We start from the raw sequence: 13472 nt of genomic DNA on the forward strand, positions 1-13472 counted from the left end.
TCCTTCTCTCACCAGGAGCAAAGCAGAAGTACTAATCTTAAGCGGATTCCTGAAAATTGGTTCACCGAGTGGTAGCCTAGTCCCAAATGTTACAGATTTTAAACATAAGCGTGAAAGAAGGGATTAACTTTCTGAATATTGTAGTGTGTGCTAATTAAGTGGGGTGATAGAAACAGAGCTAACTCAGACTTTAGGAGTCTGAAGGGAGAGCCTTCCCAGTTTGATATTTCAGTGTCTAGTAGAATGAGGAGATAGATAGGTAGAGATGGGTGCCTCCAAAACCAAACACCAAACGCAACAAAGTCTTAAAATTAAAAATCTTTAATGATGTAAAATCAATGTGAACGCTTTCCTTTAATAGACTATAAATTCATCAGACAACTGAATAAAAACCATGCAAGGTTTAAATAATGCATACTCTTGCATAATTGGGTAAAAAATCCTGACATCATCACCAGAAGTTTAACCCTTCTATCCCCAAGAAGATGTTAATAGCAATGAATTAAACAATGGTTTAAAATATGTATGTATGTATGTATATATATATATATATATATATATATATATATATATATATATATATATACATATACACACACACACATATATATATATATACACACACACACACACACACACACACACACACACACACACACACACACACACACACACACACACACACACACACATATACTTAATGGTGATTTAAATAATGTTTTTGGTGTTTGGTTTTTGAGGCACCCATCTCTACCTATCTACCTTTCTGAAGTTGACTTATTTGTTTGTTTTTTGGTTAGAATGAGGAGATGATATGAGTCTGGGAGGAGCTTCTATTCTGCACAAAATCTGATTACTGTACTTAATAACCTGTATATGACAGTAAACATCTCCAAACTGACACATGAGAATCTAGTTAGAAAGACCCTGTCAAAACAAAGTGATGCCTTTAGAAATGTAAATATGTATGTTAATTGCCCCAAATTACCCCTAAAATTAGAAGTGTTTCTGCACACTGGCCCAGTAATGTCCTGATACATAGGTCTTTCACAATGCATTCAAGAAGGAATGCACCAGACATTACCATGTCCTAGTGTTAATGTGGTTCTTCAGCATAAAGTTAGCATGAATGATTGATTACTCATGCTCTTAAATCACTTTACTTTCAAGAACCTCTTATTTTACCTAGGAGATGCGGATATCAGATAATCTAGGGCACTTGCAGATTTGCTGGATGTGTTTTTAGCTAGAGCTCCTTCCTTCCTATTAAAGTTGAAATGTGTCTTCTACAGTCTACACTTGACGCAAGCAGAATAGAAGTGTCAGAGTATGACTTTTCAGCAGCTTTTTTCTTATGGAGAATTCAACTCAGTGCTGAAGTACAGAAAACTCTCAGTTAACCGGAACTCAAGCAACCAGAAAACAAAAATCGAAGAAATACAGTACAATTTTCATGTGTTGCCCCTTCACCTTCCCCCCACACAAACAGAAACATAGCTTATGTTTTTAGAGTTTTAAAAAGGAAGATAGGAATAAATTCCCTCTCTCCCCAACCTAAGAACAAGTTAAACCAAACAGATAGTATAGGGTACCGTATTAGTCAGGCCTATTTTTAATAGTAACTCTCAAGCAACCAGAAACTACAGTTATACAGCATCTACCAATCCCCATGGGTGCCGGTTAACTGAGAGTTTACTGTATTTGTTGCATGGTAAATGTGGCCGTTATTGGTCAGTGGACATAACAGTTTGAATAGGTTTGCTGTTGTGAAGTAAAAAACATTGTAGTCTTTATTGATCTTGTGACTCTGTTTGCGCCACTGTTAGTTGTGACAGGACAGGTACCCCCTCCACCAATGAGGGAACTGTATCTCCCTACTACTTTATAAATACAGTCTTTGAGCCTGTGTCACTACAGGGAACAGGGGAATCTGGTTCACTGCTAGTTCAAATTTCTGAAGAAAAGCTCTCCAGTTGCCCACTGATAATTGCACAAAGGAATGTTGATCACTACCATTTCACAGACAAACCTAGCTCATTGAAAGGAGCAGTAAGCTGTGTTGACATGGAGGTCTACAGGATCATAACTTTTGGAAGCTAATTCACTTTCAATCCTATAGGTAAGTGGAGGGGAAAATTGGTGTAAACTGTAGACAAAGATCACTCGCTGTGCAAGTGTTTGCATAAATGAGATATACCTCTCACTTAGCATACAATGACTTGTTGCATTGTGTAGGGACCCAAACTACTTAGCTTGCAGCTCTAACAAATCCACTGTGTTTATTTTTTTAGACATGCTTAAGAAGTAGTTCATATTAGTAAAGCATTTACTCTGTATAAGTTTTAACAGCTCTAAATCCATTCATATAGTCTTTAGTGAGTATTATACTTGGATTCCGTGTTTTTGTAATTTAAATTGTATTGGTCCTATGTCTAGGTGCGTCACGGCATCTAATGGATTAAGTGCCACAATGCATTTTTATCCCCCTTCCTTAATTATTAGGGCTGTTTTTCCATTAAAAAGCTTTGTAAACCTTCAGTGGCTCTGCTGGACAGAGGCACAGGGAACTAATCTAAGGGGGTGGCGAAAGCCAACACATTCTGGCTAGGCTTATAAATGCCTTCGGGCAGATAGCCTAGTACCTACCTACGAACCTGTTGAGTCACTGCCCAAATAAGCTTAATGTATTCCTCAGTGACATCACTGTATGGATACCAGGAGCTACTTCCATAGACTTTAATGGGATATCTATACATGTACAAGGAAATGTAGCCCTTAAAGTCAATTTATGCACTTCACGTTTTTCTTACACTGATGTTACTGAGATAAAGTTTACAGTTTATCCTTGGTAACAGACTCGTAGGCGTAGCAGTAGTTTAAAAACATTTTTTTGCGTATAAATTTCGACAGCAAGCATCCACCAGTGGGGAAGAGATTCAGTTTGGCACTTTCTGTACTGTGTACCATGGTGCAAAGTTAAGAAGAATAAAATGACCAATACACTTTAAATACCCTTAAGTGTATCACTTTTTTCCTGTAGAACATTAGAAAATACCATGTACATGTATGAAAGTCTTAGTCACGTTTACTGCTTTGTCATTTGTTCCTAGTTCTTGTTTTCCTTTGGATATTCCTTACTGGATTAAGACTAGTGCATTTAAGATAGGTGGAGTAGATTAATTACATGCTTTTTAATAGTTGCTGAACTGTTGCCAAGCTGTTTGCTTCAGATGCCTTTTCTTGTTTTAAGAAATCCATGTTCATGCAGTTAGAAACAAGAATTTTAGTATGTGTATTTATTGATTTTTGATGTGTATTTATGTAATATTTACTTGTAGGCATTGATGTCAGACAAGTATGAAAAAATATGGTAGCCTTGTACAAATGCTGTTTAATCATCTGAGTCTGTACATTTTGTGTAGCATGCAACTCTCATGGCAGGCATGCGTTTAAAGCACTGGACCTCCATTCACCTTTCATTTAGACACTTATTTAGCCCTAAGAACACCCCCTTGCCAGCCCACATACAGCACCTGTAGTTTGAATTTCCTCTGACATATCCCATGTATTCCTTCTGGTTTAATTTTTCCAGATATTTAGTGCTTTTTAATGCAGTGAGAGAAGTGGACCTCGTTCTTAAGTTTGGGCATCTTGAGAGTTCTTTAGCACCTACTACATATCCAGGATTTGCCTCCTCTGAAGGTTGGGCATCGGGCTGGCAACTCGTCACTGCAAAAATTCACTGCCAATCATTAGTGGACCGGAGTTCCGCTGTGGCGACCCCTAACCAGGAAAAGCTGAAAGACTCTCTATGTATGGGTTTACTTCTGTTCGTAGCATGTGTTAAGTATACTTGAAATGTTTTCTTTTTATTACCTTTTTGCTCCTAGGACTACTGTAGCTACCCAAGTGTCTTTGTTCTAGTTTTTACTGTTGGTTTTACCTTGCACAGCTTGATATTTTAAAATGACACGTTTCTCAGTATGTCAAAATCTGCAATCACTAGTTTGCACCTATTTCCGTGGTCATTTTACCTTTGTCCTTTTTTCAAGTGCAGGATCTGGTTTTGTTGTTAATCAGTACTGTCCAGCTGGGAATTCCTCTTTCACTGGACTTCCAGAGAGAAAAATCTATAGACAGTGACAATATGGATAAGTGCCTAAAAGGAAACAAAAAGCAAGAAGAAAAAGGCAGTATAATATAAGCTGAGCAAGATACAATACTTACATTTTCTCAGTGTACGAATGGCATGTGAGATGACCAATAATGTTTGAAATGTAAACTTCAGCAGAGGTTTTAATATAATTAAAATTTCAAGAAGCACACAATGTTGGTGAGCCATCATACCCTAGGAAGTGTGAGAGGAGTGAATTCAGGATAGGTGGAGTAGATGCAAGGCATATTGTACCAGTTGGTACCGAATGATCCCATGTAGTGGTTACATTTTAATTTTCAGTAATTATATGTGGCTTACATTTCTAGTCTTTCTTATCTACTTCTCTATTGTAGTGTTAAACTGTTTTTACTCTGTGTACCTTAATACTTGTACCTTAATACTTTATTGTGTCTTTCACTAAATAATGTTGCTTTGTGCTAAGATCTGTGTTTCATAGCTCTAAGATCTGAGGTTTAATTCTGACCTGTGCTTATTCTGGAGTTTTGCATGTTCTCCCCATATCCACATATATTTTACTAGGGTACTTGTTTTTCCTCTCATCTCACAAAACAAAACAAAAACAAAAAAACTACTGTTCGACTAGCTGTATTAAATTGTCTATGTATTTATATGTTGTATTTACCCTTGCCCTTGTGGCCTGGGTCTTAGTTTGAAACTGGTCCATGGACCAATCTACATACCTGGTTAACAAATGATAAAACAAAGAAAATAAATAGAAACTGTCTAGCCTTGGGTATATTACTACCTTCTGCAAGTTTTGTGACTTGTTTTCATTTGTCTGCATGGAGACACTAGACTGAGCTGCCATGTTTGCCTTTTATATTTCAGGTTAAAGTGTACTTTCCTTTAATCCTTATTTCCAAATGTCTGTCAGTGTGTAATGTTTGATGTGCTTTCCAGTTACTTTTCTTTTCTCCTAATCTTTAACCTTATGTTTTTGCATTTTCTGTTGCTGCTGGCCTCTTCTTCAGTTCTGGATTCATCTTGATTCACTTCTGATAATCAGTGATTGGGTGCCATTTTAGATTTGTTTTTCTCGTGGTTTATATTTTTGCTGTTTTTAGTTCTGCAGATGTCAGATGTTTATGCAGCCCCACTACTGTAAATCTTTACATATAATCTATTTTGAGGAGGCCCGTGTTACTCCAAGGCCACTTGATGCATAATGTTTTGTATTATAAATATGGTTTTAATCTTTTATCTCTCTCCATGAGTAGATTGCTTCCGTTGTACTATTGTCCCCCATCCTACTGACTTTTTTTTTTAATCAGGGCTTTGGCAAAGCCGCACCTGCCTCCCTGATTTCCACTTCTCCTTAGCTCAAGTGACCCCTTTGAACTCATAGCTGACAGGCAGCCACCTGACGTAGGGTACAAGGCAGAAAGGAAGCAAAGGCTGCAGTAGTATTATGCCCTTTCTCCTTTATTTGCTGGGTTATGTAATCAGTGTTGACATGCAGTTGTGTAGAAGGGGAGTTACTCCCACCTACTAAGTGATGTGCTCCTTCTCCTCCTCCTCCCACCCAGTTTTCTACTGGCAGTTCTGGTCTGCTTAAACTACAGTCAGCACTACAGGTATGCTCCCATTATGTCCTCTCTTTGACAGAGTCTGGTAGGCCTTTCCCACTGCAAGCCAATATTCAAACCTGTGTCAACTGGGTTGGAGTCAGGGCCTCAGATCTCTCCACCACCAAGCTGTCAGCTGTTAATTTGATGTTGAAAGCAAGAGCCAACTGACAAACGGGTTGTTATCCAGACAGTACCAGTAATTTTTGATCCTTAACTTCCTGTTGTTGTGGCATGTTAACTGCACCACCAGAGTAAGGCCTGCAGTATTGACCCCAGTGCTGTGTGCATGCAGTCATGAACCGAATGAGGCCACGGCCTTGTAGACTGCTTGGCAGACCATTGCATACATCCCAGCCCAAGTACTGCATGTGATTGCACCTGATCAGCATCTAATGTGAAGGTGGAGTAAGTCAGCATTAATTGCTCACTCCCATCCCTTCACACTGATTCCTTCAGTGTCTGGGTTACTGATTAGTCAGGTACACCAACCTGTCTGCACCACAGATTTTTATTTTTATTTATTTTATTTTTATTTTACATTTGTTGACCGTGATAGTCCGACTGGATGCATGTCCATTTTCAGCAGAGGCCTGGGGAGAAAAGCTCCAAGTTAAACAGATACAACAAAACATATTACAAATAAAATAAGCAAACAAGATAAACATGTTCCACAGGAGGTTAGAGTTAATCCCGAGTGAAACTCAGGAGTAAATTACTCAGTAAGCTGATTAACAGATGTTACACATTCTAGAAGAGAGTTAGCCAGGCTTGATACAGTGACATAGCCAGTTTAGTGCCAGATGTTGTTCGAGTCTAGTTTTAAATTGACCTAGGGAGGAAAGTAAAGTAATATCAGCTGGAAGTGAGTTCCAGGATCTACCGACAGAGTCTGCAAAGAGAGAGTCACCGGCTGTGTTGTTAATTTTGCTTGTCTGAGTTAGTAGTCTGTTAGAGGATCGAAGCAGTCGAGGATTGTTATAGGGGGTGATAAGATTTTTAAGTGCAGGAGTATTGTCCGGATTTTATAGGCCATAATCAGTTGGTTATACTAGATTAGACTGGGTAGTTCAAGTCACCCAAGCTGGTTTAGATTGATGCAATGATGTGTCTTAAAAGGCAGCCCAGTGGCAAACCTGGCAATGTGGTTGTAGCAGATTGAGAGTTTGTTAAGGACAGTCTTGTTTAAATTAGAGAGTAGAGGGGATGCATACAGAAGTGTTGAAAGAAGGTGAGAGCGAGCTATGGCAATTTTGGCTGGAGGCGTTAGGAAGGCTTTTATTCTGTAGAGTGACCCTAGTTTTTTTATTGATGGTTTTGATCGATTGGTTTACATTTAGGTCGAATTTCAGATTATTATCTATAATGACACCGCAGATCTCGCATGAAATAGTTTGTTGCTGTGATTTTTATGTATCTGACAGGCATGAAGCAGTTTTCTTTTTACTTTTTTCCTAACTGATCCAGCACTTTCTGTAGCTAGTTAGTCATGCCAGTGCTATGTGATAAAACAAGAAGTGCAAATTGACTTACAACTGTAGTCCTAGATGTCAGTACAGATTTCATTTTTTTATATCTCATTATTCTCTCTTAATTGATAATTTTTCTGGTGCATCCGTTTTCTATCTGTAAGTTTTTTTTTTAATTATTATTGCTTTTTTGTTTTTGTTTCCCACAGTTGACCATCAGTGTATCTTGGTATCTTTCCTCGATCTTCATATCTACTTTATCTCTCTTGCCCCCCACCCCGACCTTACTCTAATAAAGTCTGGGGTTGTTGCGGAAATCAAGGTGTTCTGGTTCCATGTCATACTGCTGTCAGGAGTGGGGGTTTTTTTGTTCTGTTTTTCTCCTGACGCCACATGAGCCCTAGTAACTGTGGGATGGGATGTGCAGTGGATGGATAGTACCAATCTGCTGCTCAGTTGTGCAAAGAGCAGACATTGGCAGTATACCCTGCCCACCCTCTGGAAGCTTTTTGCAGTTCTTTCTCAGGTCTTCGCTAGGAAAGTCTAACTCCTCCTAGCATGCCCTGCAGGCTCCTGGGTTCCCTACATCGTACTCAGGGCTCTAGCCTTCTGTGCCATGCTGCTAGGTGTTTTCCTTGTATAATTGTTGAAAACATTAAGTATTTGTAGCTGTACGTCAGTTAGATGAACTATTGTACAGTTTTAAGTCATCCACAGCAGGAGGTGGGATGTCACTTAACAGTTCTTTTCATAGGTTCAGGTTGCATTTGTTGCCATTTTTTTTTTTTTTTGAAGTGTAATAGGTTTTCAAAAGGCCTGGTCTCACCCCAAGTAGTGGAAGTCTGAAACCTTGGTCTTTGCCAGTGCTTGTGGTATAAATCATGTGTCACTCTTGAATGAGCTAGGAATCCTCCTGTGTGCTTGTTGTTCGTTTGCAAGTCATCAGTAAAGCAGTATATTTTTGTTATTTAATGTCTTCTGGACACTTCAGAAAATGCCTTTGGAGTTTCATGCTACAAATTTCTTACTACTGTTAAGATGTGACCTACAGTAAACCCTGATTTCATCCTTTAACAGAAAAATAGTACCTCACTGCATATTCATCAAAACTGTAATACCCACGGGACAAAAAGTTATCATTTTGTGTTACTCTTGATTTTTTTTTCAGAGAGAGGTTGAGAACACACAGTATTGAATCATCGGGAAAACTAAAGATTTCTCCCGAGCAGCACTGGGACTTCACAGCAGAAGACCTTAAAGACCTAGGAGAAATTGGACGAGGAGCCTATGGGTCTGTTAATAAAATGATCCATAAACCTAGTGAACAGATCATGGCTGTTAAAGTAGGTGAATGCTAAAAATGTATTTTATCTTTAGTCTGCTGTATCGTAAGGTTAATGTGATGTACAAGCTGTGTTATGGGGAGGTTTAAAATCACTCTACAAACTGGGAACTGTCTCTGCTTATGTGGTGTAGCTGAATTGTTTTTGTCTCTAACAGCTTATCAAACTATACTTCCAAGAAAGCTGTGAGGCAGAGCTAAAAATTCCATTAAAAAGCAGAAAAAAAATCATGAAGTGTTGTGTAAAATGCCAGCCTTGAAGGTGGAAAAGTGAAAGACCTTAAGGCAATGCTGTATTGAGGAGGTAACATTTTAAAAAGGAGAAAATTGACGTTTTTTTGGCAGAAAAACTACTAGAGATTAATATACCATGTGAAATTTTAGATGATGGTGTGGACAATCAGTGGACCATCACTTAGGACACATGGCATAGGAAGAATGCTGACTTTAATATTGTGTTTCCGTAAGGTTATATATTTATCAAGTGACTTTTAGCACATCAGTTTATCAGGAGGTACAGTACCTCCTGAGGTGGAACCTGCAAATGTAAACTGAGTCAAGGTTGACCAAAGAAGGATAGCTTAGCTTTACTAGGGCAGAGTTTTCAGTATACGTTCTGTGAACACAGTTTCTATTTCCCGCATTGTAAAACATTGAAGGAAATGTGATAGATAAAGGTAATCAAATCGGTCTCACTGAATGAAGGAACCTAGATCCAATGAATATTTAAGAGAAGGCATGGAGCTTTCAGACAATGGCAAATGAACATTGCTCAAACACTGGGAGTCTGCAGTGGGTACTTTTTGGGATTTCTTCTTTTAACCTGAGTTCAGCAAACTTTCTCCCTCATCTCTGCAGTCAGGGCATGAACGTCTCCTGAACATAGATGCCATGGCATCACATGTGATGTCTAGGAGCATAACTAGCTCATGCACTCCCAGTTCTTTTCTGCTATGTACATATTTCAGTTCACAGTCCTAAGATTATTAGTGGAAGAGTCCCAGCATTCGATCTCCAAGAAGCCAAAACCATTGAAGTGCTGGTAATGTTTCAGTGATCGCCACATTACATGCTAGTACCTGCACCCATACTGCCTTTCTTGCTTGGGAGAGGAGCCCAATGTCAAATACTGCTGTAAATGACAAAATGTCAGCCCAGCTACCTGTAAGTGGCGAAAGAAGCTTGAGGCCTTCTTCAGTTATTTCAAGATTGTGGTGTCAGAAGGTACTCTGGCAAGGAGTCGCAGAAGCATCTGTTGTAGGATGCTAGGACAGTGCTGGAGCATTGTAACACAGTAGGAGAATCTGACACTGCACATGCCAGCTGCACTCAGGAAGTAGCCTCATGGTCATTGTGTCAACCTTTCCCTCAGCTGGAAAGCAATCAAGCTTATTCCAGTTGTTGGCTGATAATGAGAGATGGAAAAGTGTACCGCAACCAGCCAACTAAGGTTCTCCAGTTGTCCCCATCATTTCCACTACAGTCTGTTGTCTGGAATGTGCTCATACCCAGCCCCATTCCCTGGAGCACTCCCTTTAATCTCCTCAGAGCATGGTTGATGGCTGCATTTAGGCTTGAGGGTTATTCTTTCCATCTCCTACCATCAAGTCCAGCAGGATTCATTGGCCTAGGTTGAAGAAACTCCCTTGGTACCTCTCTTGCCTGCAGGGTCTGTGATGCAGTGCCATATGTTAGATGTGTCCACAAACTGATGTGTGGTAAGACCTGATATTCTGACTGAAATCACTGTTGCAGTATCTCTGACATATGGGTTGTCACCACTGATGTCCACCCAGGGTACCAAAGCTTTACCTTCCGGAAGTCATATGTCCAATGTATGTGTTGCAGTATATAGATGTACATAACAAGTGGGGATCCTCTGACTGTCTCGCCATGAGTCCGAATGCAGTCTTGCATCGGTCAGGCTGATAACCATCTGTTTGTTGGCTTCACCCTCCAGCTTCTGACAGGTTATGATTTCTGTATAAACTACAATAAATTCCTCTGTGTCCCTGTACAGGACCTGGTTTTCCTGGTCTGCAGACTGGACTCAAAGAAAATGCTTACTTTCCTCCCCCAGGAGAAGGTTCACAGCCTGTCCATTGCCAGTTTCTTTGTTAGCATTTCCTTGGATAGCCTCACTTCTGCATGGTGTATCCCCAGTCTCCAACATGTTGATGCCTTTCCCTAGCTATTCACTTATAATAGGTAGAACCAGTGACATTAGTGAATGTGAGCCTACTCATTTAAGAGTTGCAGCTGGGGCTCTCCCTTTTCCTAGAAAGAGAACTCAGGCCTTATTTCTGAGGTGGAGTAAGGATAATGAGACCGCCCCGCCCCTGCTGACCCTTCTTTTTGAGAGATTGTCAGCTTAAGTCTTTTCTTGGCTTACCTGTGTTGGTACGATAATATTGCCTTTTGCCACGTTGGGTCATTGTTCCATCAAATCTTTGCATCAGCTGTCCAGTTTCCATTCACCCCTAATGAATCTAACACTGAGGAGTCTGTGACAGACCTGGAATTAAGAATGGTGTGTGTGTAAGACACTTACTGCAACTTTTGTATAGGGCTTCCATTTGGCCCACTGTGATTTTGACTGTGTTGATGCTATGGCTGGGCAGCAGGTTCTGATGTCTGCCTTCACAGAATGATGTGACCCAGGATATATTTCAATGGTGAGCTAAAGCAGGTCATCTTGGCTGCACTGTCTGAGTTCTATTTGGGCAAGCCTCCCAGGATCAGATAGAGGATCTTGAAAATGGGAAACTGATATTGCCCACCATGGGCTGTCCATATTGTGTTCACACCCCCTTTTGTTGCTTCTAGGCCAGCCCTGTTTTCTGGGAAGAAACAGCTCCTTCTTAGAATGAAGGTTCTCTTCTCTTAAGCATCAGCCAGTTTTACCTTCCCCATGTGTATTTGTTAGGTTCCCAAAGAGGTCAGTCTTGACAGCCCAGTAATTGCAGTCCAGACTGTTGTATAGGATTGCTGATGGGGGCGCCAGTTCATTTGAGTTTTGTTTGCGCAAACCAGTTAATTCCACACATAGTTGCAATAGACCACATGCTATAGTCACAGAAGACTATGTCATGCAGACTAAGTAAGAGTAGACCACACTGTACAGTGCTTAGTTCCCCCCAGAGGGGCTTTGGTCAGGCATCATGCCATCTCTGCAGAGCTCTTGGGCTCAGTCTAGACCATACTTCTCAGAGGAGCCGTTGTGTCTGTTGCTCCATTAAAAATAGCCATAACTTTCTGCTGTGTATTTTCCTGGTTTCCTGGTTCTGGAAGGAACAGAAGACTTCCATCCAGGCTTTAAGTCTCAGCATTTTCAGTGGGAGCATACAGTACATCAGTTTTTGGCAGCAACTCCTCACACAGTGGTTGTGTTATGCTGCTTCAGAGTGCTTTAGGTATTGTTGCTGGGCATGAATGATGTTTTCTAACACAGTATGTGGGGTGTACACACAAAGCTCCTATAGTTTGCTTTGGCTGGGCAAAACTTTCAGTGGACTCTCAAGCTTTAAGAGTAGATTAGTGATTTTTTCTTGTTAATAATCTCTTACCTTGCTTTTTTTCTACTTATCTTTCTCTTGTCTTGTACTAGTGTACTCTGTAAATTACTATTGTTAGTAATTTTTCTCCCTTTACCCCTTTTTTCTATCTCCTAAGCTTGTCATTGCTCTTGGCTACCTTTGTAGGTAGTTTTCCTTCCTCCCACCTTATTTCATTAAAAAAAAACACACACATTTATAGTACTTTTAAATAGTTTACTGTTAATTAGATTCTTCTGGTAGCTACAGTTTTACAGTGTACTTGTTTCTGTTATCATTGTTAGTATTTTGTTCCTAACATATTTTTTTTCAGGATGTTGGAAAAAGAGAAAAGCCTGCCAGGCTTTAAAAATGTGGCCAGAAAATCCCTCTTTCTGATTTGCAAACTCTCTGTGTGTATAGTCCTTGACCCTTTCATCTCCAAGAAAGCTGTTCTATTTGTCATGCATTCAACCCAAGGGCCCTGGCTGAATGCATGAGCAAACTTATTTGAAGAGATTACTTCCATCCTCCTTTAGCGAGGCACTATCTGGAGCTTCTCCTCAGAAATCAAAAAAAAAATGTCTCACGCTCCAAGCACCTCAACATCCTCTTTTAGGACATAGTAGAAGTCCACTAAAAGATCTTTTTTGGATCCATAGGATACCTTGGCTCTGAAAAAGAAAAGAAAAAAAATTTTCAGATCCAACTACTACGTCAGATCAGAAACCTACTAAGATACAGTCCTCAGGTGTGACTGCCTCTTTGGATCCAAAAACTATGAAATTTAAAGACATGCCAGATCAGTCCTCCTCTGATCCGATGCAAAGAACTATGGATGTGGTGATTTTGCCCAAAACTAGATACTCACCTTCAATGGACCCAGTTCCATTGAGGATCCCATCTCCTTTTTTTAGAGAGACCAGTATCTCCATCAAGGATGTCCACTTACTCTTCCAGAAGCCTTACAGAAGAGGACGTGGAGAGATTAGTGAGAAAGATCCTCTCAGCACAGAGTCAGCCAGTTATCCTGTCGGCTCCTACCCCAGTGGGTCAGGGGATCAGTGCATCCATTACTCCACCTTTGTCAGTCTCTCCTCTGACTCCTTTCAGTGTTTTGTAGCCGTTAGGTCTGAGTTGCCATGACCCATCTGCTTTGGATCAGAGGATACCTTTATTCTTGGATCCCAGGCTTGCTCTGAGCTCTTCAGTTCAGTCATATCAGGAGAGTCTTTGGAGTGGATTCTACCCTGTCGAGTCTGAGGTGTGTCATTCGACTCCCAAGGTTTTCAGAGTCATGTGTACACCTTGGAGCCTTGGCATCGGTCACTTTAGCTCCAACTTCAGCCTCGGGTGGACTGTCCTTCAGGCAGGGTGAGATCTTGG

The 13472-nt window shown here is 40.3% G+C and overlaps 1 protein-coding gene across 2 annotated transcripts in view; it reads left to right on the forward strand.

The window, feature by feature from the left end:
* MAP2K4 (mitogen-activated protein kinase kinase 4) overlaps window positions 1-13472 on the forward strand; it is a 1470818-nt gene that overhangs the window by 827308 nt on the left and 630038 nt on the right. For both annotated transcript variants that reach the window (XM_044068152.1, XM_044068153.1), the window contains one exon: window positions 8380-8554. In XM_044068152.1, coding sequence (XP_043924087.1) covers window positions 8380-8554 — 175 coding nt within the window. The remainder of the gene's footprint in view (window positions 1-8379; window positions 8555-13472) is intronic.

Source organism: Protopterus annectens, chromosome 4.part0, assembly GCF_019279795.1.
Source record: "Protopterus annectens isolate FY-2018-M chromosome 4.part0, PAN1.0, whole genome shotgun sequence".
Classification (NCBI taxonomy): Eukaryota; Metazoa; Chordata; order Ceratodontiformes; family Protopteridae; genus Protopterus; species Protopterus annectens.